This window comes from Molossus molossus, unplaced genomic scaffold, assembly GCF_014108415.1.
Source record: "Molossus molossus isolate mMolMol1 unplaced genomic scaffold, mMolMol1.p scaffold_m16_p_15, whole genome shotgun sequence".
Classification (NCBI taxonomy): domain Eukaryota; kingdom Metazoa; phylum Chordata; class Mammalia; order Chiroptera; family Molossidae; genus Molossus; species Molossus molossus.
The window spans coordinates 64113541-64140768 of NW_023425350.1; the positions used below are offsets into that span (position 1 = coordinate 64113541).

At 41.1% G+C, this 27228-nt stretch overlaps 1 protein-coding gene across 2 annotated transcripts in view; it reads right to left on the reverse strand.

Moving 5' to 3' along the window:
- SUCLG1 (succinate-CoA ligase GDP/ADP-forming subunit alpha) overlaps nt 1-25800 on the reverse strand; it is a 43079-nt gene extending 17279 nt beyond the window's left edge. The window contains exons 1-5 of one of the 2 annotated variants that reach the window (XM_036263318.1): nt 25097-25242; nt 15450-15553; nt 10239-10355; nt 6442-6654; nt 6246-6303 (exon numbers count right to left, since the gene is read on the reverse strand). In XM_036263318.1, coding sequence (XP_036119211.1) covers nt 6246-6303; nt 6442-6654; nt 10239-10355; nt 15450-15553; nt 25097-25220 — 616 coding nt within the window. In that variant the 5' untranslated portion in view covers nt 25221-25242. Of the gene's footprint in view, nt 1-6245; nt 6304-6441; nt 6655-10238; nt 10356-15449; nt 15554-25096; nt 25243-25686 lie in introns of those variants that run through there. The other variant, XM_036263319.1, reaches the window with a different exon arrangement.
- Between the last annotated feature and the right edge of the window lie 1428 nt (nt 25801-27228).

Consider the following 27228-nt stretch of genomic DNA (forward strand, 5'->3'; position numbering starts at 1 on the left):
GGGGATTAAGCCCGAAACCCAGGCATGTGCCCTGACCAGGAATCAAACTGGGACCTCCCAGTCCATGGGACAATGCTCACTCCACTGAGCCACACTAGCTGGACATATTTTATTCTAATCTTCTTTTTTTTTTTTTTTCATCCTCGCCCAAGGACATTTTTTCATTTTTTGTTCAGATAGAGTGGGAGGGAGGGAGAGGAAGAGACAGAGAAACATCGACGTGAAAGGGACACATCGAGTGGCTGCCTCCCACACGACCCAACCAGGGCCGGGGACCAACTGCAGACTAGGTACATGCCCTTAGCGGGAACCAAACCTGGGTCACTCCAGACCGAAGGCCAAGGCTCTAACCGCTAAGCCAAACCGGCCAGGGCTTATTCTAATCTTTTGATGGATCATTATAACAATCAGTGAAAAGAAACAATGGGATGTTATCATTGTAAGGGGCTTTCATCTGATTATAGAATTATGTAAATTATATAAATGCAAACCACATATACATTGAAAGTAATGTTTTCAGGGAAGTTCTCCTGCCATTCTTAAAGTATATATAGTACAAGACACTATCACTTTAAAATATCTGTCATAAGGATACTCCTGCTTCTGAAAAGTAGAGGTACTTTTCTCTATTCTTCCTGCTAAATACAACTAAAATCCCCAGGCAATATACAGGGTGAGTCAAAAGTAGGTTTACAGTTGTGAGTACATAAAACACAGAGTTTATTCTTGTATCACTGTTTATTAATTATTATATTATTTTCCATACAAACAACTACTTTTGCCCCATCCTGTACATAAAACAAATGTAAGAAATGAAAGATGGAGAGATGGCAGAGTGGGCAGGCATCTCAAGACTCGAGAAATGACACATTGGTGAGCTCCCTGGGTTTTCTTGCCTCATGTGTCCTAGACATGGAGCTACAAAACCCAGTATCCCAAAAACATGTAGTTTAAAAAGCCTCCCCCCAAAGCCTGTCTCTCTAGCTAAAGAACCAGAAGGGCAGCCCGGGCTGGTTTGGCTCAGAGGCTGGAGCATCGGCCCGTGGACCAATGAGTCACGGGTCTGATTCTGGTCAAGGGCAATACCTCGGCTGCAGTTCGTCCCGGGCTTGGTAGGGTCGTGCGGGAGGCAACCAGTTGATGTGTCTCTCTCACATCGATGTTTCTCTCTCTCTCTCCCTCCCACTCTATCTGATGATAAACAGAAAGATATCCTCAGATGAGGATTTTTAAAAAAAGGAGTCTAGTACAACAGAAAACTTCTAGACAGTAACCACTGCATACCAATTAAAGACTAAAGAAAAAACGTCTCCTCCACCCCCACTCACATGAGCAAAGGCCAACAGGGAAACCTAGACCTCCACATTCACGAGGCTGTAATGAGGCACGCAACTCCCTGCCAAGAAGGTGAAAGGGGAGGCCAAGCAGGCAGTCAGGACTTTCACCGGTGGAATCTGGCAGTGAGCCCGGCCCCCCTCATCTGGCAGTCATGAGGTATTTCCCCATCTCCTTGGCGGCAAGGCATCAGAGAAGGCCTAGTGGAGAGTCGGGACTTTCACCAGGGCCCAGCAACAACAAGCCACCCCATCGAAGAGTCAGTGGAGACCTGTGAGAAGGTGGAACTATCATCCCCAGTAAGGAGGAGCCCACACACTCCAGTATCAATGGAGGCAGTTAGGGAGTCTGGACTCGTATCTCCCGCAACAATCCCTGCGGGAGCACTGTCAATAAAGGCAGCTAAAACATCAAGGTTCAAAGACCCAGAATCTCAAAACATAATACCCAAAATATCCAGGCTTCTAAAGAAACTCATTCGGGCCCCGGCTGGTTTGGCTCAGCAGTTAAGAGTCTCAGCCCTCAGACCAAAGGGTCGCAGGTTTGATTCCTGGTCAAGGGCACATACCTGGGCTATAGTTTCAATCCCCAGCCTCTCCGGTCAGGTCCTATGGGAGGCAACCAGTCGATGTGTCTCTCTCACATCCATATTTCTTTCTCTTTTCCCTTCCCTCCTTCCCACTCTAAAAAATCAATGGAAAAATATCCCTGGCTAGGGATTAACAACAACAGCAAAAAACAAAACAAAACAAAACAAAAAAAAAGAAACCATTCAGCATACCAAGAAACAAGACATTATCAAACTGTGACAATCGGTAGATGCTAACACTAAGATGAAGGGGATGTTAGAATTGTCTGACAAATATTTTAACGAAGCCATGATAAAATTACTTTAACCATCATGAACATGCTTGAAACAAATGAGAAAAAAGCTTTATCAAGGAAATACAAAGTCTCAGCAGAAAACAAAAACAAAGAAATCAACAACAAAAAAACTATAAAAGAAACCAAATATAAATTTTAGAACTGAAAAATACAATAACCAAAGCTAAAAGCTCGCTGGATGATCACAACAGGATAATGGAGGGAAGAGAGGAAAGAATCAGTGAAATGAGTAATAGAACAATGGAAATTATCCAATCTGAATGGCAGAGAAAAAACAGACTGGAAAAAAACAATGAACAGAGCCTCAGCGGCCTACGGAATTATAACAAAAGATCTAATATTTGTGTTATCAGAGTCCTGGAAAGAGAGGAAAAAAGAGCCACAAGGCTAAAAAAGTACTTGAAGAAATGTCTTACAAAATCTAAAAGTTGGCAAGAGACTTACTGTATATTCAAGAAGGTGAGCAAACCTCAATCAGGATAAACCTAAAGAAATTCACAATAAAATTATTCATAAATAAACTTCAGAGAGAGCAACACCATACCTTCACAGCAAAAACAATTCAAACGACACCAGCTTCTCATTAGAAACCATGGAAGCAAGTGGGAAAAGATTTCTTAAGTGCTGAAAGAAAAGAGTTGTCAACCTTGAATCTTACACCCAGTGAAACTATCCTTTAGGAATGAAGGGGAAATAAAGATATTCTCAGATGAGGGAAAAGTAGAGAATCTGTCACCAACAGATTTATCACACAAGAATGGCTAATAAAAGTTCTCTAAACAGAAAGAAAATTATTAAAAAGGAAACTTAGAATGAATACCAGTAAGGAAGAACACAGTAATCAGAACTATAAATAAATAGACTTCACTTCTTCTCTTGAGTTTTCTAAGAGTTAAAAATAAAACTGTCCCTATTTGCAGATGACAAGATTGTCTACATAAGAAAATGCAAAGGAATCTACAAAGAAACTCCTATCAAGTTCAGCAATAAAAATCAACTGTGTTTCTATATATTAGCAATGAACATATGGACACCAAAATTAAAACACAATGAAATTTACAATTGCTTTTAAATATTTAGGTATAAATCTTAGAAATCAGGCACAGACAGCACTTGTATGCTAAAAACTACATAATGCTGATGAAAGAAATCAAAGGCAATCTAAAATGGAGAAGTATTGTGTCGATGGATTAGAAGATTCAACAATAAAGATGTCTATTCTTCCCAAACTGACATATAGACTTAACACAATTACCATCAAAATCCCAATATGAGTTTTTATAGATATAGACAAGATCATTCTAAAAATGATATGGAAAAGTAAAGAAACTAGAATAGCTAAAATAATTTGAAAAAAAATGAAGTGCAAAGAATCAGTCTATCCAATTTCAAGTCATTGTTATTTCTACAGTAATCAAGACTGTGTGTACTGGTATTAGATAGGCACGTTAGTCAATGAACAGAAGTGAGAACCCAGAAATAGACCATTCTTGACATGCAAAAGCAATTCAATGGAAGAAATAATTTTTTCAACAAATGATGCTGGAGCAATTGGACATCCACAGGTGTTAAAAAAAAAAAAAAAAAAAGCTTTGATGTAAGTCTTACATCTTATAGAAAAAACTAACTGAAGTTGAATCATGGATTTAACTGTAAAACTTTCAGGAAAAATATAGGGATCTTGCTAGGCAAAAAAATTCTTAGACTTGACATCAAAAGCATACTTCTCAAAAGAAAAAAATTAATAAATTGGACTTCATCAAAATTAAAAACGTTTGCTCTCTGAAAGAGGATGAAAACACAAGCTACAAAGTAGGAGAAAATATTTGCAAACCACATATCCAAAAAGTATTAGTGTCTAGAATTGATAAAGAACTCTCAAGACTCAATAACGGAAAAGCAAATAATCCAATTAGAACATGAACAAAAAAACAACATAAAGACACATTTCACTAAAGAAGCTATACAGGTGACAACTAAGCACATGAAATGTAAATTGAAACCACAATGAGGTATCACTGAGCAATTATCAGAATGGCTAAAATAAAAAGCAGTAACACTACAAATGCTGACAAGGATGTGGATCACACATACATTATTGATGAAAATGTAAAATGCAATGGCCAAAATGGATAAAATTTGGGCATAGTTTCTTTTTTTTTGTATTTATCTTTTTATCCTCATCCGAAGACATTCTTTGCATTTATCTTCAGATAGAGCAGGAGGGAGAGAGGGGAAAGAGAGAGAAAGAAACATCGACGTGAGAGAGATACATCGACTGGTTGCCACCCATACGACTCCAACCAGGCCCAGGACAAACTGCAGCCGAGGTATGTGCCCTTAGCAGGAACCGAAGCCAGAACTCTCTGGTCCGTGGGCCAACGCTCTAACCACTGAGCAAAACTGGCCAGGGATGGCAGTTTCTTAAAAAACAAACATGCAACTATCGTACTATCATACAAACCAAGTAATTGCACTCCTGAGCATCCCAAAGAAACGAAGGCTTATATACATATAAAACCAGCACACAAATGTTTATATATTTATTCAAGTTTTATTTATAATAGCCCTAAACTGGAAATCCAGGTATCTTTCAAAAGGTGAATGGTTAAACAAATTGTGGTAAATTCCTACCATGGTATACGAATCAGCAATAAAAAGGAATGAACTACTGATACAGTCAAGAACCTGGATGAGTCTCCAGAGAATTATGCTGACTGTGAACAGCCAATCCCAAAAGGCTACATACCGTATGATTCCATTTACATAGCATTCCTGAAATGACAAAATTACATAAATGGCGAACAGATTTTAGTTGCTGAGAATTAAGAAAGGGGTAGGAGCAGGAAGAAAGTAGGTGTACCTATAAAAAGGCAACATGAGGGATGCCTGTGGTGATGGAAACATCCTCTATCTTGACCATATCAATGTCAATATCCTGTGACCTTGTTGTATTATAGTTTTTTCAAGATGCTACCAATGGGAGAAGCAGGATAAAGGATACACTGAAATCTGTCTATATTATTTCTTACAACTAAATGTGAATTGACAATTATTTAAATATAAAAAGCTTAATTAAAATAAAACTTTAAAAAAGAATAGAGGGGTTAAATGTGTCATGTATGATTGAAAGTAAAAATAATGTGTCTAGCCCTGGCCAGTTTTGCTCAGCGGTTAGAGCGTCAGCCTGCGGTCTGGAGAGACCCGGGTTTGGTTCCCGCTAAGGGCATGTACCTCGGTTGCAGTTTGTCCCCGGCCCTGGTTGTGTCATGTGGGTGGCGACCACTCAATGTGGCCCTTTCACACAGATGTTTCTCTCTCTCTCCCTCCCACTCTATCTGAACAAAATATTGAAAAATGTCCTCGGGTGAGGATGAAAATAAATAATAATAATAATGTGTCTAGCCCTGGCAGGTTTGGCTCATCGGTTAGTGTTGGCCCTGACTGAAGGATCGTGGGTTCGATTCCCAGTTAAGAGCATGTACCTGGGTTGCATGTTTAACCCCCGGCCCTGGGAGGCAACCAATTGATTTGTCTCTCTTATATCGATTTTTTCACTCTCTCTGAAAATCAATGGAAAAAATATCCTCAGGTGAGGATTAAAAAAAATAAAAATACTCCCTAAAATATCTTCATTGATTCTACAGAATCATAACACTTTCTCAAACTCATTTAATTCAGGATATAGAATTGATTCAGCCCTGGCTGGTATGGCTAAATTGGTTGAGCGTCATCCTGTGCACCAATAGGTCATCAATCTGATTCCCAGTCAGGGCACATGCCTGGGTTGCAAACTCAATCCCCAATAGAGGGCATGCAAGAGGCAGCCAATTGATGTGTCACTCTCACATGGATGTTTTTCTCTCTCTTCCTCTCCCTCTAAAATAAAATGAATAAATAAATATTTTAAAAATTGATTCACGACAAAACTTCTCTGTTAATTAAAATGAATTTGACTTTCGCAGTCACAAATTCTCTTTGCAAGTTCTGAGCTTAGGGCAAAGAATTGTAAGAAACATACTCACCAATTCTTCCTTTCTTGTGAATATGGCCAGGCATGATACCAATTTTACATTCTCCAGGCTAAAGAAACAGAAATTATAGTTTCAGAAAAGTGAAAAAATATTGTAACTCATAGGTCATACACAGCAGTACACTGGACTGATGCAGAGGTAATGAGCCTGCGGGAGGCTGAGCAGGCTCTTTCTTTTGTGCACTCACGTTGATGACTCCAGGGCAGTTTGGCCCGATCAGCCTTGTCTTTCCCTGGCGCAGTATCTTGTGCTTGACCCGTACCATGTCCTGCTGTGGGATACCTTCAGTAATGCACACGACCAAGGGGACTTCCGCTTCCACAGCTTCATTAATGGCAGCAGCAGCAAAAGGAGGAGGGACATAAATGACAGAAGCTGTCGCTCCCGTCTGTTCTTTAGCCTGAAACATTAACCATAAAGCACTTTATTATTGGTTAAGTCATAATCATTGAAAAATTAGTGCAACACCATGATTTTAATAGCCTTGGGGTCATTATAGAACACCACCAAGAGACATGGGATGTCTTTGTGGCCTCCTCTCTGCCTCTTTGGAATGCCAACTGAATTTAAAGGTTCTGAGAAATCCCTCAGGTGATGGCATATCAGTAAACCCGAGAGCCCTGCCCAATGTGGCCATGTTTCTTTTGTTGCTTACAAGACACTGTATCACCTATTCAGTACCAAAGACCCTATACCTCCTCAGGAGATAAAGGACTTTTGCGTCCCTGAGCCTTGGAACTAGACTCTCAAACATCTTTTTAAAAATATATTATACTTGCCCTGGCTGGGTAGCTCAGTTGGTTAAACTAAAAAGCATATGTATAAGTGGCCACAGAATAAGAATGTGGGTGAAATAAGATTTAGGGTATCCTCTACATCACCCCTCACAATGCAAAGCACTTAAAGACCATCGATTTGACCATCCTTCTTTCTGTGGACATTAACCTGCGTTTGGTCTTTATGTATTCTCTGTGTGTATCAATATGGATATATCCTTTTTCCCCTTTCCAAATGTGAGCACATCTCTTCCACAGTAATGGAAGCTCCTTGATTATCAGTGATCTCTGACTCTCCAAGAGCAGCGTGAGCACCTACCCTATGAGAGGGCTCCATACAGGTCTCAGTTAAGGCTTCACCACAACCCTCTTTAGATGCTGAGGTCAAGAGAAATTAAATAACTTGCACAAGATTACACAGCTAGGAAGTGGCAGAGCCAAGATTCACACCTATGTCTATCTGATTCCAAAGAGTCCATTCTTTTCCGTTACAGCAGGCTACCTCCCTGCACGGGTTAAAATGTAACTCAGTCATGATATAAATAAAAACCCTTTGGAAGGCTGTGCCATGGGATTTTTACACTGGATAATACAAATACAAAGTTACAGAACATTCACGTACAATTAGAAGGGGGCAGAAGTAAAGACAGTGAGTCTCCACATTCCCAGACTGAGAAGCTTTCTCTACTGCATCCCTAATTAAAAAAGGTATCCTGACGATGACAGAAGAACAAAGTCCAAGGGTGCTGCCAGATCATCCACAAATGATGCCAGGAGTCAAAATATGTTTCTGAAAAACTCTGTTCAAGGTGGTAACAGAGAAAGGGGAACAAAATAAAAAGTAGATTGGAACCAGAAGTCAGATCATGGGCATGTAGGTATTTTATGGAAAACATATCCCACAGTTCTCTACCTCTTAAGGCTACACACACTGTCACAGTACAGGATGAAAGGTGCCCATCCTACTCATTTGGAAAACTCCTTGTAAGAGTTGAACAAATGAGAAATAAACAATATCTGTCAAAGAACTTACAGAATAGTCCAAATATCACACTATCTGTATCGTGATGAATAAAAAATGAACTGCTTATATACAAAAACTTTCTTTAAAGGAAGTGAAAAAGGCTCGTGACAAAAGTCATCAAATCTACCTAGAGGAATTATGAAAACAGCTCCTCTCTATGTTTGAGGTCATGAAGGCAGGCATGATAGAATTTAAGGGGGGGAAAAAACAAAAAAATTAAAGCAAAAGACTTTAAATGATTCTTCTACCAATCATGATTTATAACTTCTTAAAAAATCTTTAAAATACAATACACTTAAAACACACACATAGCCCTGGCCAGTGTGACTCAGTGGTTGGAGCATCAGCCTGCACACCAATGGGTCTCGGGTTCGACTCCCGGTCAAGGGCACATATCTGGCTTGCAGGTTTGATCCCCAGCCCTGCTAGGGGCACTTTCGGGAGGCAACCAATCAATGTGTCTCTCTCACATGGATGTTTCTCTCCCTCCCTCTCTGTCCTTCCCTCCTTCCCCTCCACTTTCTCTGAAAAATCAATGCAGAAAGTATCCTCTGGTGAGAATTAACAAAAATACTTCCAAAAAAAAAATTAAAGCACACACATATAGTGTGCCTTTATTTTCATATTTAAAGTAAAATGAAAAATTAAACTTTAAGTGATATTTGTTTTTTTCTTACATCTTAGGATTCAAAGCACAAATTAATGTCAATTTGAAGTTGCATTCTGAAAAGAAATTGTCTATAAATCTGTACTTTATTTATTTATTTATTTATTTTTTTATTTTTTTATCCTCACCCGAGGACATTTTTCCATTTTTTGCACAGATAGAGTGGAAGGGAGAGAGAGGAAGAGAGAGAGAGAGAAACATCGACGTGAAAGAGACACATCGAGTGGCTGCCACCCGCACGACCAACCAGGGCCGGGGACAAACTGCAACCGAGGTACATGCCCTTAGCGGGAACCGAACCTGGGTCTCTCCGGACCGCAGGCCGATGCTCTAACCGCTGAGCCAAACCGGCCAGGGCTATAAATCTGTACTTTAAAAACTGCAATACTTAAAACATACCCTAAAAGAGTGAAGCAGTATATATTTTTTATCATTAATACATCACGCCAAAGTACTAAGTTTACTTCCAAGATATTTTTTAATTAAATAGTCAAGAATTTGTACTACCATCTCCTTTATTTTTTTTAAATTTTTATTGAATTTATTGGGTGACACTAGTTAATAAAATTATACACGTTTCAGATGTACAATTCTATAATACATCATCTATGTATTGTATTGTGTGTTCACCACCACAAGTCAAGTCTCCTTCCATCACCATTTATCCCCTTTTATCCTCTTCTACCTACCCCCACACCCCCATTTCCTTTAAAATACTATTATTTTGCCTGGCCAGTGTGGCTCAGTGGCTGAACGTCGACCCATGCACCAAGAGGTCGCCGGTTCGATTCCCTGTCAGGGCACGTGCCCAGGTTGTGGGCTCAATCCCCAGTGGGGGCCATGCAGGAGGTGGCCAATCGATGTTCTCTCTCATCAATGTTTCTCTCTCTCTTAAAAAAAAAAAAAAATCAATAAAGAAAAAATTAATGTATGTTTTTAAAAAATACTATTCTTTATACATATTCATGTAAGTGTAGAAAGGAATTATACATGGCTTAAATTACCTCTCTATAAAGGCAAAAACAGATGTGAAAAACACTATACAATTTTACATACCTTTATATCATCTGAATTTGTACAATGAGCACACATTCATTTTGAAACCAAGATGAAAGGTAAGTCCTGAATGGGGCACTGTTTGTGAAGCCCCCAGCAGTGCCCGGCACAAAGCCCAGGCTCCGTGAGTGTTGGGGGCAAAGGCTGACATGTGCACTAACATCCCGGGAGAAAGGGTAGAAGGGCACCTGCCACACGGAAGCCACGCCACAGCCCTTCTTCCCTGAGAGCGGATGTGTACCTACAAACCAAAGTGACACAGGCTGTGGAGACACACCCTCAGCGTATGTGACTCAGTGAACCCACGGGTCTGTACTGTGATCTAAATCTCTCTAGGTTACTGGGTTTTAAAATGGCAAGGGACTCTCCCCAAAGGGGCACAATTAAGATCTCTAGCCAAAGGAGCTCACTCTTCCCAGCTGGCTTTTCGTTTCTTGCCACACTCAGGTGCCATTAATTACCTCCTTTACAGTATTAAAGACGGGTAAGCCCAGGTGCGTCTTGCCTCCTTTCCCTGGCGTGGTTCCTCCAACGAGTTTGGTGCCGTAGTCCAACGCCTGCTGGCTGTGAAAGGTGCCCTGTGGGGAAAAGCACAAGACTCAGGAGACCAGGCAGGGCGGAAACCTAACAGCAATCTTCAGCAACTTGGAAGAAGAAGACAAACAAGTGAACTACTTCTCAGAGTGTAACAGTAACATATATTCAGCATTCTCTCCAACTTATGAAACAGCTTTAAACCGTGAAGCAAAACAGGCCTCTGCAAAGCCCAAAAAACAGCTGTTTGTGGAAAAAAAAAAATCTGTCTCTCTTTTTTTTATCCTCACCTGAGGACATTTTTCTATTTTTTTTGTTCAGATAGAGTGGGAGGGAGAGAGGAAGAGAGAGAGAGAACCATCGACATGAAAGGGACACATCGAGTGGCTGCCACCCGCACGACCCAACCAGGGCCAGGGATAAACTGCAACCGAGGTACATGCCCTTAGCGGGAACCGAACCCGGGACTCTCTGCACTGCAGGCGGATGCTCTAACCGCTGAGCCAAACCGGCCAGGGCAGGAGTGTCTCTTTTTATTCCATTTTCAAATTTACTGGGGTTCAGAAATGCCCTCATATTTTACTTAACACTTCTTTTCACTATTCCTCAGCTCCTGATGTCCTCACATCCCTCCACTGAACTTAAAATCCATGGTGAGTCATTATACGCACGCAGCAGCCTTGGCTCTCTCTCACTTCAACTTACACATCTGGAAAAAAATCACAACCTTCATTAAATCCAATTGTCCACCTACTCTAAGATGGCACATTTGTAGCTAAAGAAAAAACAAACCATGCCAACTGATCTCACTTTAAATGATAACTAACCTTAAGTGAGCCCTTTAAGGCTGCCCAGACAACATCTGTATTTCCCTCTCCATTCACTCTCCCTTCTCAACCTCGGCACTACTGCCATTTTAGACACATTGATTCTGTGTCGGGAGATTGTCCTCTGCTTTGTACAATGTTTAGCAGCATCCCTGGCCTCCTTTCAGTAGATGCCAGTAACACACCCTCTTCTCCACCAGTCAGCTGTGACAACCAAAAATGTCTCCAAGGATCAAACGATTCTTTCTCACTAGGCTTCTGGGGCTCCACCTCCCCAGGTTTCCCTCTTCTCTCTCTCTCCTTAGACTTCTTCTCTTTTTCATCAAAATATGTGCTCTTGGTGATTTCATCCTTTATCATGGCAATAAATGTCCACATGGTGACCCGCCTCCCATACACACACAGACAGCCCCCACACACATACACACATCTAGCCTTTGCCTTGAATTCCATACTCACACTGTCAACTGCCTATCTATCATCTCCTTAGAGAACTAGCAGGCATCTTAATTTAAAGTGCCCAAAACTGAGTTCCTGATCACTCCCCTCCACGTATCTACCCATCTCGATTAGTGATAACTGTACTCCTAACAGGTGTTCAGATATTTTTATTGAAGCCATACTTAATTCTCCTTTTTCTATCTCACATCAACTATATTATTAAATCATACTGCGCTACCTTCAAAATAAAACTGACATCTCACTCTTTCTAGGGCTTGGTGTAAGTCACCATCAACTCTTGACCGAATACTGCATTGCTCCCTTTCAATTTATTCTCAACACAGCAGCCAGTGATCCTGTTAAAACATAAGGAAGATCATGTCACTCCTCTACTTAAACCTTCCAGTGGCTTTCCATCTTATTTACAGTAAAAGCCAAACTCCTTACAATGGCCGACAAGTTAATGTCCAACCTGCCTACCCATCTCAAGACCCTTACCTGCCTGACCTCGTCTACTGTTCTCCCTCTGCTCATTTCACTCCAGTCACGAAGGCCGCACAGCTCCCACACCACCAGCCCTCTCTCGCCTCACAGCCTCGCTGCCCCTTGGCGGCAGCCCTGGGCTGCCCTCAGTAGATGCCAGGACGACGCCCTCCTCCCACCAATACACTGCTCCTAATGTCCACTTGGTTGACCCCTGACCACATGAGACATAAAATCCCCCTGCCCCATCCCAACCACTGCCACAACTCCACAAACTTACACCCTATTTTTCCTTCTCTAGTTTATTTTTTCCATAACACTTATACTTTCTAACCTATCATATAACTTATTGATTTTGTTGATGTGTTTCTCTCCCCTGCAACTAAAATGTAAATTCCACGAAGACAGTGATTTCTGTCCTCTTTGCTCACTGCAAGGTGGCACCTAAATCAACACGTTACATACAGTAGGCTCTCAGTAAGTACTTACTGAAAACTGAGTGGTGCTATGTGGTCATTCCACAAGGACCCAAAAATGCTAACTCAATTACTCAAATTCTATTAAAGGCATAAAAATGCGGGCCTTAAGAGGGACTTAGAAATTTCCTAATTCAACTTCTCCATTTTTCAAACTAAGAAATTCAGTCCCAAGCATGTAAACTGACTTGTCTAAAGTCAGTGATGGAATTTTGGATCAGTACTCTCTTTAAAGCAGTGCTATTCTAAGTATATATATAGACTCTTTCTGGTCTGCAGTGATATAAACACACACAAGAAAATCACAAGGAAGAAAGAAGGAAGGAAGAAAATCTAATAAAAAAAAACACAAAAACTGAGAATGTTTGCAAATTTTTACAGCAATATGATACTGCTGCGATTTTTCTTGTGTTTTGCAAAAGTATTGATCTGCATTAGACTGGCAAATAAAGACAAACAACCAAACTGGACTCTCATTCCAGACAGTTCGAGAAGCACTGTCCTAGTCTACACTGCTAGATAACTTCATATGACCCAATTTTTTAGTTCTAATGTCGTGCTGGACAGGAACAGTATTTCCTGTTAATAAGCTTATTTTCCTTAGTTTTCCCATTATCACTAGCCAGTGCACAGTTAAGAACCGGGATAATTTTAGCAGCCGTCTAAGCCAGTAGGAAAAATTCAATCATTGGAAAACTGCATTGTTGGAATCCACTCTGAAATAAGAGAGAGCTAATAAGACAAAGTGCAGGTTTCCTACGAAGGTAAGCTCTACATTTCAGACCTCATCATTATCTCTAATATTAGAATCTTACCCAAGAAATCTAACTAAATGAGAAACAATATAATTGCAGATAACTGAAAGACACAGAAACCAACCCTGGATTTCAATATTTAGGCAAACTATCACCAAATTAGAGACAGTTCCAAATAGTGCTTACACCAGGGATAACAGTTCTTAAGAAAATAGGTCAGAGGTTAAAATGTCATAAGATCATATAAAGTTTAGCAAACGGAAAAACAAAGTTATACATAATAAACATGTGGGGAATTTGTGTTAATCAAATATTTGGTTATATGTTAACAAAATGAATAAATAATCAAAAAGGGACTGCATATGATTTTCATTGGCAGCGATGTTAATATGTACTTCAAGTCTTAAATGAGCATCAGCTTTCTTCATAACATATATAGGTGGAAGTGATACTCATAAAATAGGCTATCAGAATAAATAAATCAATTTTACATATAAAGAAAATTTCAAGGCTTTGTCGGAGTTTTTTTTGTTAGTAGTGGCTTTAAGATAGAGGAATAAAAAAAAAGAAAGTCCACACAATTCACATTTTTGTGTCCAGTTATTTCAGAAACAAGTCAAAGAGCAAAAGAATTATTCTACATGAAACAGCCTTCTAACCAAATTCATTTTTTAAAAAAGGACTGGCCAGTTTGGGTTTGGCTCAGCGGTTAGAACGTTGGCCTGCGGACCGGAGAGTCTGGGTTCGGTTCCCGCTAAGGGCATGTACCTCAGTTGCAGTTTGACTCTGGCCCCGGTTGGGGTCATGTGGGTGGCAACCAGTCGACTGTATCTCTCTCATATTGATGTTTCTCTCTCCCTCTCTCCCTCCCGCTCTATCTGAAGATGATTGCAAAAAATGTCCTCGGGTGAGGATAAAAAATAATAAATTAATTAAAAAGGACTTTATAATTTTAAAGCAATTTCTAAGTACTTAAAAAATAAAAGTTATAGAAATTGGACATTAGGTATCAGCCTCTAGATCAGGGGTTGGTAAACTACCGCCTAGGGGATTTGGCCCGCTACTGGTTTTGTAAATGAAGTTTTACTGACCTACAACCACGGCCATTCATTGACATATCGTCTATGGTGGCTTTTGCTGTCACAGTGCTGTTGAGTAGCTGTAACAAGCCTGAAAGGTCTACAGTCTGGCCCTTTACAGAACAAGCTTGCCAACTCCTGCTCTAGATAGACAAAATGCTGCAGAATGGACATGACAATTGTTGTAATTACAGAAAAATCAATAACTTTTAAATTACAAAATAAAAAATCATTAACTGCTTTTATCCTGCCATTTCTCCTTCAGGAATAAAGAAAGGGATACTTTAAGTTAAGACACATAGTTATCATTGAATTGATTTGGTAGTATTCCCTCATTAAAAAAAAATATTTGTGCATCTACTATAAATTTGTACAAACGTTTTAAAGGGCAACTTAGCACTAGCTGTTGAAATTTTTAATACACAGAAACTTTGACACCCAATTTTACTTTTGAGAATCTATTCTATAGACACATATTTGTATGATCTATATTATATACTACATAATGTGTTATGTACATGTATGTATTGTTTATGTGTGTGTGTGTGTGTGTGTGTGTGTGTGTGTATATAAAATGGCCTCCTCCAAGACCATTGCACCGAGAAGATGGGAAAATTCAATGTGCTGTAACCTAGCCTATCTCAGATCCCATGAGCCTCGCTGGGCTTGAGCATTTCCCCACACTGAAGGGAGATCCATGTTTCACTGTGTATTTTTTTTATACAAGGTCTAAACACAAGCCATCTACTTAACCTAGTGCTTAATTAAGGAAATTGTGATCTGTTCCAATGCTGGAGGAAAACCAGTGTTGTTAACACTTGCTGAAGGAGAATATGTGAGTTTCCAACATAATATAATCCCCAGGAGGAATTTTCAAGGTAAGTTTAAACACAATTTTCATCTTACCAGCTCAGTATAATAACTATCGTTCTCCTAAGATACAACTCCATTGCTATACTACATTACTTTTCTGCAACAATCATGTATTATAACTTGTATTAAAAAGATTTTAAAAATCACAAAAATTTTTTTGCATCTCTAGTATACTTCTTTTCAAATAAATCCTGAAACACATACCTGCTTACCAGTGAAACCCTGGCAAATAACCTTTGTATTTTTATCAACATAGAGATGTTTCCGGGAAGCTGTATAGGAACAATGCCGAATTCCATTCTGTTGCACTGAAAAGTAAAGCAAATATGACACGTTATAAATTTTCCAAACTTCTGGACCATCGATTGAACTTGGGGACAAAACATAAATAAATCCTCTAATGCAGGAGCTATCCTGTGATCACAGCAACTATAAATGTCACTCTTTAAACAAGACACATTGACTACAGAAATAGATTTGAGAAACAAACAAACAAACAAAAATATACATATACATATACATATATATATATATATACACATATACATATATATATATATATATACATATATATATATATATATATATATACACACACACTATTTTCCGGAATCCCCTTTACTGGGAACCACAACTTCCAGCTTTTTCTGAGCTGACGAAGAAAAGTTCAATTTTATAATTTTCACTCCACAAAAACTGGTGCCTAAAGACAAACGGCTCAAACTAAATCCAGGGACTGAAAACCAGTGTCTCTCCCACTAATCAAGTTTACTAAACAGCCAGCCACATGCTTTTCCCATGAGACCCAGACTTTTGAAACCCCAAATCTATAAACAGGAGAAATAAGAAGAAAATTTTGTCAGAAGAACTACTAAGAACTCTGGAACTCATTCCCCAATACTAACATTAATTATTAACATTAACATGAAATGTTAAGTCATAGAATAAAACTTATCTAAAATATAATCCAATGTTAAGCCACAGAGTAAAACTTGTCTAAAATACTCTGAAATTACTTAATTTTATCTCTTCTGATATAAGACTCAAGACCTTACATATAAAAGAAATAGAGCCCTGGCCGGTTTGGCTCAGCGGTTAGAGCGTCGGCCTGCGGTACAGAGAGACCCGGGTTCGGTTCCCGCTAAGGGCATGTACCTCGGTTGCAGTTTGTCCCCGGCCCTGGTTGGTCGTGCAGGTGGCAGCCACTCGATGTGTCCTTTCACATCGATGTTTCTCTCTCTCTCTCTTCCTCTCTCTCCCTCCCGCTCTATCTGAACAAAAAATGGAAAAATGTGAGGATGAGGATTGAGGATAAAAAAAAAAAAAAGAAATAGGAATAGGTGTGGGAGAAACATGTAAAAAAAAAAAAAAAAAAAAAAAAAAACACCTATTTTCAGCAACCTATCTTAACAAAAACTGAGAAATCTAAGTAATTACTAAAGCCAGCTCCCCATTTCAAAAATCAGTAGAAAGTAGAGTACAGCTAAAAATTAAAATTGTGGGCTACTTCTGACTACCTTTAAACCCCTATCAGAGCCCCAAACTGCTGTCTCTGTGGCCCATTCCGGTCCTTTCAAAAGTGCTAGGCTGTCCACCTACAACTGAGGTAGCCCAGAAAAGTACATCTAATCACATATTTGTCCAGGTTCCCTTCCATGCTTTTCATCTTCAATCGCTGCTTCATGCCCTCCTAAATCCTCAGGCCTCAGGTTCCATAAATGATCTGCTTCTGGCCCTTTGAGCATCTTTGAGTTACCTTCAACTCGCATACCGAGCACAGCTTCTAATAACTTTGAATTTTGGAGTCCCATCGACCTCCAGGAAAAGAGACAGGCCCATAGCTCACCCTTACCAACCGGGAGAGGCGTATTCTGTGTGCACACAGATCTGCTGGATAACAAAGAGCAGCATCCTTGAACTAGACTATGCTGAACAAAGGCCATGAGGGAGCACTGAGGGTCAAGTCCTGGCACACTGGGCACAGCTAAGCAGCTGAACGTGGGCCAGTGGACACTACAACAGGGATCTATGGCTCAAGAGCCCAACTAGCCAGTACTGTCACTCAAGGCCCATTCTTGTCCTTAGCTGCCAGTTCTCCTATACTTATGGAAGAACTACATGCTTTCCTCCCTGGGAGCTATTCCTGGCAGAATCTGCTCTACCAGGGCTCCCTGCTCCCCATTCCTTGAATCTCCAAAAATAGGTCTATCTGGAGTTTTCAGACAGGACAGTAAATTTGATTAAAGGTCAAATGATAAAATCAGGCTATACTTGCTAAAAAGAAACCCTTGCTTTTTGAAGGTCAAGTCTTGTCCTCCACAAGTACTTTTATATCTAATCACTTAAGAAAGGAGACAACAGACAGTTAATGTCTTCTTCCACAGGCAAGGAGAGGCCCTCTCCTCCTGAGAAAAGACAGGTCTGCCTTTGTACAAAGCATGACCTCAATACCAGAAAACTAAAACTACTACCTTCTCTTACTCCGTCTCCTGCTCCAGACCTTCTAGATCAACTCCATGGAGCTCAGGCCTCATAATACTAGAACTCTGGTCATAAACACGGCATTGAAAGCATGATGAACAGCAGCTCCCCTTCCAGTCTCCTAGCTCTGTGCAATGACCTTGACAGTCTAAAGCACCCAGCGAGGGGGTCCTTGGAGAGCTCTCATGCATTTGTGTGGGTACGCGTGTACATGTGCGTGTGATCTCCCCATCTACCGTATTAGCCCAGGCTCATGAGACCTACTTTCAGGTAAGCTAGAACTAACAGACACACCTTTAGACTAACCCCAAAATACATGTTCAAGATAAGGAAATGAAATTCCTGACCACATTTTGTCCTGAAAAGAAACCTGGATGATGCCAGACAAGGTATCATTGGTACTGAAATAAGAGGATGCTAGAATAATCAAGCACATACCCAGTTCCTGGGATGGTTATGATCATTCATTTTTTCAGTGAATATTTGGGGAGCACCTATGCCAAGCCACAATGATGTGTGTCAAGGATTAAGTGCTGAATATGAGTCTTGACCCTCAAAAAACCCACAATCTGTCTGAACTGACATAAAGTAGGCCATAACTACACTGTCATAGGCCCTGGGCATTTGGGGTAAACTCTCCTACCCCAAATAAATCTGTGGTTGGAGGGAGCAGGGGAGGGAGGAATAGAGAGGATAGGGTTCTTCATTGGAGCTACCTCCAAATTGACCCCTGGGCTGCCAGCAATTTATTCCTAAAATCTGATACTTGACCTCCTACCTCCTAAAAAAAAAAGTTGTTTGTGTTCCTGGCTATGGCTGTAATCTCTCAGGAACTAAAAACTCTCTTTCCCTCCACCCTAGTCCTGGACCATGCAACCAAGCTTGGCCTCATGTCAACCATGCTGACCTGCACCTGCACTGTAGGGATACAGCTGTCACAGGAGGTCCTAGACAAGGAATCTAGTATCCCTCCTGTCCTGGAATACTGCTCTAGAACATGTAGGTCAACAAAATGAGAAATGCTGGCAATCAAAATGGCCTCTGAACCCCATAGAAAAACCTTGAGGCACCTCAGCAAGCCATGATGGTATCCTACACACCACAATGTTCTTTTAATCCCAAAAGCTCACTCCACACCAGAGGATGAACCTGCCAGGGCTGTGAGGAGGACCTAAAGGCCAGAGGAACATTATAATTCTTCTCATGTTAATTTTTGGCACCTTTGACAGCATCAGGTGACACATACTCCAGCTAGGACCAACCCTCAGTATCGTGCCACCCCTTGTCACCATGACACATGTAACAACTGGTGGATATATGTAAGGTAATACTGTTATTACATCAGTGATAAGTCTTACCACTGTTGACATTATAGACTCAAGGAAATTCTTTCTTTTACTATTTGTTTGCATTCAGATAAAAACAATGCAAATAAAACTAATCAAATTTTAAGTCACTTATGTTATCCTTCCCCACTTTATATAATCCAAGGCCCAGAATCAGAAGCTGGAGGCCTCCCAAGAAAGCAGTCTCTCCTGATCCCCACCTCCGCACCTTCCTTCCCACAATCCACCCTTCTCTTTCATTTGGGCTGGTGAAGAGTCAAACTACTGGCTGCTCTAAACATTAACTATCAGATTGGCTCTCTGAATTGTCTTTCCCTACTCGATTTCTTCTCCACCCAAATTATCAATCAGTGTCTTAAGTTATGAAAAATAGTCTATTCTACTTTTGCTGAGTGGTTGACAACAGAATTCTTCAACTGTCTGTCAAATACTTAAAGAGGCGCAATCATTTTGGTTTTAAATAGAAACCTGAGCTCTGTGATAAAACTGTGAAATACCTAGAGTAAGCTATTTCCTAAAGTTAAATCTAGAACATAGGGCATACATTAGTGGCCAAAACCACCTTGCAAATATCTCCCAGATTTCAACTAGAGAGACTTTCATTTGCATTAATTCATATAGGTTTATGTTTAAATTACATTGTACTGAGAGGAATCTTTAAATCTACACATGACATTCATGACTTGTGAATATAATGGGGGGTTTTGTAGGGGATCCTGGACTAAGAAGAATGGAACCTGCAAATACTTCCATGTGGTATATAATACTTATGCCATACACTGTATGTATGTTACTTTCTTTACTGCATTATTTCTAAGTAGATTTATTTATGGTTAAATTTATCTCTACATTATTTTAAGTATCACTTAAATATTTTTAGAACTTCTAACTATAAATCCCTGAGTGTAAATGATATGGTTGTAATGAAACCAATTAAGTAACTGGAAAGGAACAAAGGGAAAGCCAAATTTTATAGGCACGCCATTTGGGCAGCCTTGCCAAGAAGCTACAGTTTAGACGCATGCCCAGTAAAGTCTGGGTGGAATAGGGAAGGTACTTGTCAGTCACACCTGGGAACAGGTCACTGGCCAGGATAGGCGTGGCCACTGCAAGTGCAGGAAGAGTTAAGATATTTAATCTCCTAAACAAAGGAGTTCTCTCTTGGTTCATGCTCTTGTGCTCTTGCATCCCTGGGACTCTTGTTGCAGAGGGCGCACTCTCTTGGCAACTGATGACAGAAAAATGGTAAATCAAATATGAGGAGACACCTGAGTTTACTAATATTAAGAAAATGAGCATTTTAAAATAAACATCAGGGCAGCAGGAAGGCTTGAGGTTGGCCACCAAGAAGAATTACCCAATGGTGAAGGCTACAGCTGCCATAACTTGGGCCACCTCCAGGCTCTTCCAAATTGCCCAGCCTAACCTTGGGACTGAGTCCCAGAAGTAGCTGAGAACACAGTCCCAGGAGTCAGACAGACCTGAACCTGAGTGTATGCTCAGGTGCTCACCAGTCATGCAACCTGGGGAGAGGTCTTCTGATCTCCCGTAGCCTCAGTCTTCCCCTCTGTAAGTGGAGTAACAGCTGCCCACAAGGATGTTGTGACAATGATATGAGATGATGCCTATAAACTGGGTAGCAAAATGCATGGTATACTCTCAAAACTGGGTCCACATCTTATGTGAGCACAAAGGTAAATCATCTCCTAAAAAGAGAGCATATATAATTCACATTTTAAAATACATCCCTGGCCAGTTTGGCTCAGCGGCTGGAGCGTTGGCCTGTGGACCAGAGAGTACTGGGTTCGGTTCCCGCTAGGGGCACGTACCCAAAAATAAATAAAAAAATAAATAAAATACATCCAACCAGCTCTGGCCGAATCGGCTCAGCAATTAGAGTGTCGGCCCACAGACCAGAAAGTCCCGAGTTCAGTTCACACTAAGGGCATATACGTCGGTTGCGGTTTGTCCCCCACCCTGGTTGGGGTCATGTGGGTGGCAACTAGTTGATGTGTCCCTTTCACGTCGATGTTTCTCTCTCTCTTTCCTCCCTCTCTCCCTCCCGCTCTATCTGAAGATAAATGCAAAAATGTCCTCGGATGAGGATAAAAAAATAAATAAATAAAATACGTCCAACCAGAATGTTTTATATATGTCTTCATGCATATCCTATGTATTTATGTGAAAATATATTCATCCACATATAAATATTTAACAGATGTGTAAATATTTAACATATGAAACATTTTTAAAGGTGCAGCCACACTGTAAAAATAGTGATAATACCATGTACCTCACATGCAATCTGAAAATTAAATGAGTTCGTAATATATATAGCGTGTAAAATGCCTAGGGTAGAACAAATGCTATCTCACTATTAGCTGTTTGTTTATTATTACTACTGATGCAGAACGAGAAGACTAAACTGCTCTAAGGTGTTCATTGTGCCAGGATATCTACCAAGTACTAGGGAGTCAGGGTGGAGTAAGATGGTCTTAGGCCCTACCCACATGAAGAGTCTGTACAAAAGCTAAATATTAAATAAACACAAAACTACAAGGGATGGGACTGAGAAATCTGAGAGAGAAGTGCTTGCAACAAAGGTTGCAAATTTGTATCAGTCAGCCACATGCTGAGTCCTCTTCCACAGAGAGAACAACCACATGGTTTATGAGATAGCTGCAGGATTAATGAAACTGTGGCCAAAGAGCACCTGCCCAGATGTGACTCAAACCACGGTACCATGTTCCTAACCAGTAATCTGAGACTCTGTTCAAGAAAATACTCCTCCTCCAACTCACCTCTCAAACTGCCTTTGTTACTCATTTATTTGTGCATGTACTCATGAATTTAACAAATGTACAAATGTATATATTAATAATATATATTATGCATATGTAATATGTGTGTATATATGGGTAACACATATTACAATACAGCTATTGTGCTCCCTACCTACAGCAGCCACTTATTCCCAAACCCCAATCCTCTACTCAAATGCAAAATTATATGTTCATTTAATATTTACTCACATATCAAGCTTAGCTATAAGTACTGTATATAATCAAATATAAAACACCATTGAATTTTAAGAAGTACTAGAAAGAAAAATGCTGCCAGTTTCTTGTAAAATATCATCAATAAAATACATCCCAATTTTAGAAATGTTATGTTAAAAAAAAAATGTGGGACTATAGCAACAAAATGCCTGTCCTTTGGTGACATGAAATTGCCCCCCAATACTTAGAGAAATTATTTTGCACATCCCTAATTATGTTTCTATGGAAGAACAAGTTTGATGCGAGAAAACTCAAATCACTTTTTCATGCCACAATGGTGCACTGGCATCGAGGCCATCTTGTAGTTCTGAAATGAAGACTTGGTTCTTAGTTGCAATGGCAATAGTTACTAGTATCAGAAACATCACTGTTGAGGATCCCCTTTTTCCAACTACACCTCTAAATGTTTTCTCGATTCTACAAACAGGCCCACACAACTTGGCAAACACATGGGAAAGGCAGGTGGCACCTGTGAGCAGGATAGTCAGTCACCTTCTCAACAAACCAGAGACTGCCAAAAAAAGAAAAAAGAAAAAAATCAAAGCTTCATAAAAAGAGGCTTAGCCCTGGCCAGTGTGGTTCAGTTGGTTGGAGCATAATCCTGTGCACAGACAATTGATTCCCAGTCAGGGCACATACCCAGGTTGCAGGTTTGATCCCCGTTCCAGGTGTGTGTGTGTGCGTGCCAGAAGCAACCCATCAATGTTTCTCTCTTCTCCTCTCTCTTATTCTCTCTCAGAAAAAAGGAAGCTTGTAGTATCATATTCTAGTATCACTGTATCACACAGCATGTATTAGTGGACAGGACACTGCAGAGTCAGACGACCTGCATTCTGATACCCATTCTGATATTGGTTAGGAAACATTAGGTTTATGTCCTCATTTGCCAAACAAAGGTATGGAATTGTAAGGTTCACTTTCTGGCACTGAAGTACCATAATTCTGAAGTTCAAAAATACTGGCTCTTCTTCCCTATTTCTTCTAAAAGACCCAACTTATAAAAGCTCCTAGGCTTATATTTAAAATTACCTTGATTGCGTTATACTTATTGAAAAACATTACTCAACTTCAAAGGTGCTTATAAAAACCTTAAACTTTCTCCTGGAAAATCTTCCTTAGTTTTCATTTTATTTCCTCTCCCATTTCACTGGATTATCTCCTTTTCAAAAGCTACAGAACTGTATTTTTGTTGTTGTTTTTTCTTCAGGAATGTCTACACATTCCAGGCTGCCCCAAACAGAACTCTCTCTGGAAAGCATCTATAAGTGTTTGGAATTTTTTTTCCCTAACTCAAATCAATATTGCAACACTTATGACCTTCGGCACAAAATGTACCATCAATTAAAACTTGAGAATAGAGGGAACAAAATTCCCCAGCATTTCTAGTTTTATTACTAACCTCAAAGCCTAACTTGTGACCAACTTTTTTTTTTTTTTTTTTTAAGTTCGCAAGGTGGAATTGTTGCGAATGCTGTTTTTCTACTGGGACCAATGGGCTTAGAAATGTGGCATCAGAAAGAGAAACTCTGGAGGGATTTAGAGGTTTTTATACATTTAAAACTGTAGTCTGTAATCCCCCTTCTCCCAGTAAAGGAGATAATTTGGTTTAGACTGAGACCTCTCAGACCCTTAATTAACAGGCTGATAACATGACTAGGATAACTGAAGACCACTCCAGCAATAGAAAAGCTAAACTGGATGACCTCTTAAGGTCTCATGGTCCTGAGAGTCCATGGAAAAAATAACTTCCAGTTCTGTGAAAGGAGCATTGCTAAGTATTGCTTAGGGTGGATAAGGATCCTGATCTTTTAGACATTCTTCCGTTCTCTAGACTCCAAGTAAGACAGCAGGCTAGGATTTTTCAGAAACTCAGAGGAGCAAAGACCCCAGGAGAAAAAGACATGGGTATAACTAATTCCTTTTTTCCTTCTGCCTACAACACCTTCAACTGTCCTTTAAATTATACAGTAAGAATCTCCAGAAAACTTTCCCAAAGAAATCCAATGTTTTCCTACTTGCCAGACCTCTGTCCTCAAGTAATCTGGTAACTTAAGTGGCTACTTAGCACACATCCTTCCCTACACAGTTTTAAAATATAATCCTCTCAAGAAATGAATGGCCTCATCTAACATTCAGTAGGAGCAAAATTAGAAGCACAGCAAATGGAAGAGGAGAAAAATAACTTGTTTGGGTGTCCATTTCAGCCCAGGTGCTTTATACAAACTATTTCACTTATTTGGCACAATGAACCCAGATCATCCTATATGTCATCATCTCCAAGATGCACATTTTCTTCACTTTTTAACATGTCTTAAATCAGGATGTATTTGACAACCAATGGTGTGTCACAATTTCAATTAGCAATCACTTTCCACTACTAATGGTAGACTAAACAATGGTGCATCTTACAAAAATGATGATGCCTTAGATTTATTCAAATATGGCATTATTTTCATGGGATTTGAAACAGAAATTAAGAAATCGATTCAAGAGAGACACATCGACTGGCTGCCTGCCTCCCGCGCGAACGCCACGGAATCGAACCCAGGACTCTCTGGTCCACAGGCCGACGCTCTAACCGCTGAGCCAAACCGGTCAGGGCTAGACCAGATAGATTTAATTGATAATTTCAGGGCATTTCACCCCAAGCAGCAAAGTATAATTCTTTTGAAGTGCACAAGAAAACACTGTCTAGGGCAGACTACGTGTTAGGACCCAAAACAAGTCAAAATAAATTTTAAAAAAAAGAAAGAAAGGGATTCAGAAGTGTCCAGGGTTATTGCACAGACTGTATGGGACCAGTCAGACTTCAAACCCTGATGCGGCTGATTCCAAAGTCTCTTCCTACACAGTCTCCCTAAAAACACAGGGACTTTGATCACGGCAAGAATTTCCCCCAGTCAGCATTACTCAAAGACAAGGATCCTCGGGTATTAAGTTTTCAGGGGCCGACGATTCACACCACCTGGGGCAGACACTGCAAATAAGCTGGTTAAGGTCCCGGCCATCCCTGAGCTTCTGGAAGTCTTCTGGGCTCCGGGGCTCCGGGTGCAGAACCCATTTCTCTTCGCTACGCCAACAATCAGCATCAAGGACCATTACAAATGCAAGGCCCTTTGTGCCGGGAGAGCCTTACCCCCGACTCCCTAAGACATGTGTCCCCCACACTCACATCCAGCCGCTCACCCTCCCACCTCACTGCGGGTCCTGGACCACCTCCCCGCTCACTCCTCCACCGGCCGGCTGGAGGCTGCCCCCTTCCCGCCACTCGACCCCGCCGGCGGGGGAGAGCAGGCCCGCAGGTCCGCCGGCTCCGACCCGAACCCGGGCTCAGCCCTGCAACGTGCCATCCACCAGCAGCCTGACTCATGCCTCCGCCCGCAGAGGCAGCCGAGTCCCTCTACCCCAGAGGGTCCCGGACTTGGGACCGGACCCTCGCGGCTCCGGGCCCTCGCCGAGGTCCCGCCCCGGGCTCAGAGCGGCCTGCAGGCGGACACCGGGGCCCGCGGGCCAGGAGCTCGCGGGGCCAGAGGAAAGCGCCCTGGCAGGACTCACAGAGGAAGGAACGCGACAGGAGGCGGGCGGCGGTGAGGCCACTGCTGCAGGAGGCCATGGTGGCGGTGGCAGCGGCAGCAGCAGCAGCAGCAGCCAGGGCTGCGGTCATCCACCAATGACACTCCCAGGCCCCCGGGGTCCTGGCAGAGGCCGAGGCCTGCGGAGGAAGCCGGGTGGCCAGAGCAGTCGCCTGAATGAATTTCCCTCCGCAAAGGCCTCTGCGCCGAACACTGGGAATCACAGGTGGAGAAGGGAAAATAAACAGGTGTCTTCACGGACAAGTGAGCAGTAACTCGGCTCTGAGCCGGCAATGTGGGTTTGATTTAACGTGAATGACCACGGCAGCTTAGGGAAAGCCCTACGGAAGCCTGACCGGCGCGTGGCGTTGTGGGAAATGTAGTCTTTTTTTTTGAGGGCCACGACTCATTTGCAGTGCAAGTGGAGGATGCGGGAAGGGAAGGAAATCAAACTCAGGAGATGGGGTGGCGAAAGGAGTGAGGACACAGTGAGGCGGGGTGCGAGGTGCAGTGCAGAACTTCCGCGGCCTCGGCCATGCTGCGCCTCGTTTTCCTCCTCGTCTGGCCTGTGGAGAGGATAACACTGCTCACCGCCTTGCGAGGATCTGGAGGGGTTACCGAAGGCAACAGGCCTCTGGACTCAAGCTAGTGTCCTGGGAGGGTAAGGACGAGAAAGACCAAAAGCTACCTTATTGACAAGTAATTTCTTGGAATATGGATCTTTTGGTAAAATAACCGATCATACATACAGCCCTTGACTAGCACTAAGTGAATGAGTGCCTCTGCCCTGGGCATCCTGGAGGACTGAAGTTATAGGTAGGTCAGATATGATCTCTCCCTCTTTGCACAAACGATCAAACACTCATCTGTAAGAGCTGTAGAAGGAACCTCAGAGAGTCCCAGAGTCAAAGGGGAAAAAGAGATAAAGTAATCCACCTCCCTGCCTCCAGTTGTGCCCCTGAGATTCCTCAGATTCCTCATCATTATCATCGATGAAATTATAATCCAGATTCACATAAGTAGTCATTATAATTTACACTGAGCTGTGTGTAATGTATGAGTGGGATTACCCAAGCAGATTGCCCAATATGCCCTCCGTGACCCAGATATCATCATTCCCAGGTTGGATTTGAGGGCACATGAAATCCCTCCCTCATCTAAAGGATCATGTCCTTGTGATCATTTAAATTCTGTCAGTGGTTTCCAAAACAGATCCAGTATGAAGATTTATTTTAAATAGCAAAGTCTTTCCAAAGCCTTCATATGATAATAGTTATGTTTTTTTAGTTTTATTTAATTGGTATAATGAATGGTGACAAAATATATATATAATTTTGGTATGGCTTTAACGAATTATTTTCTAAGGACAGGGATTTTAGTTTCTTTTGTACACTAATGTCTCCCCAGCACCTAGAACACTGCTTGGCACAGAGAACTTATTATTTGTTTAACTGAACTGAATATATAAGAGAGATAGCATATACATTTGTGTGTTGAATTCACACACAATATTTGATGATATTTC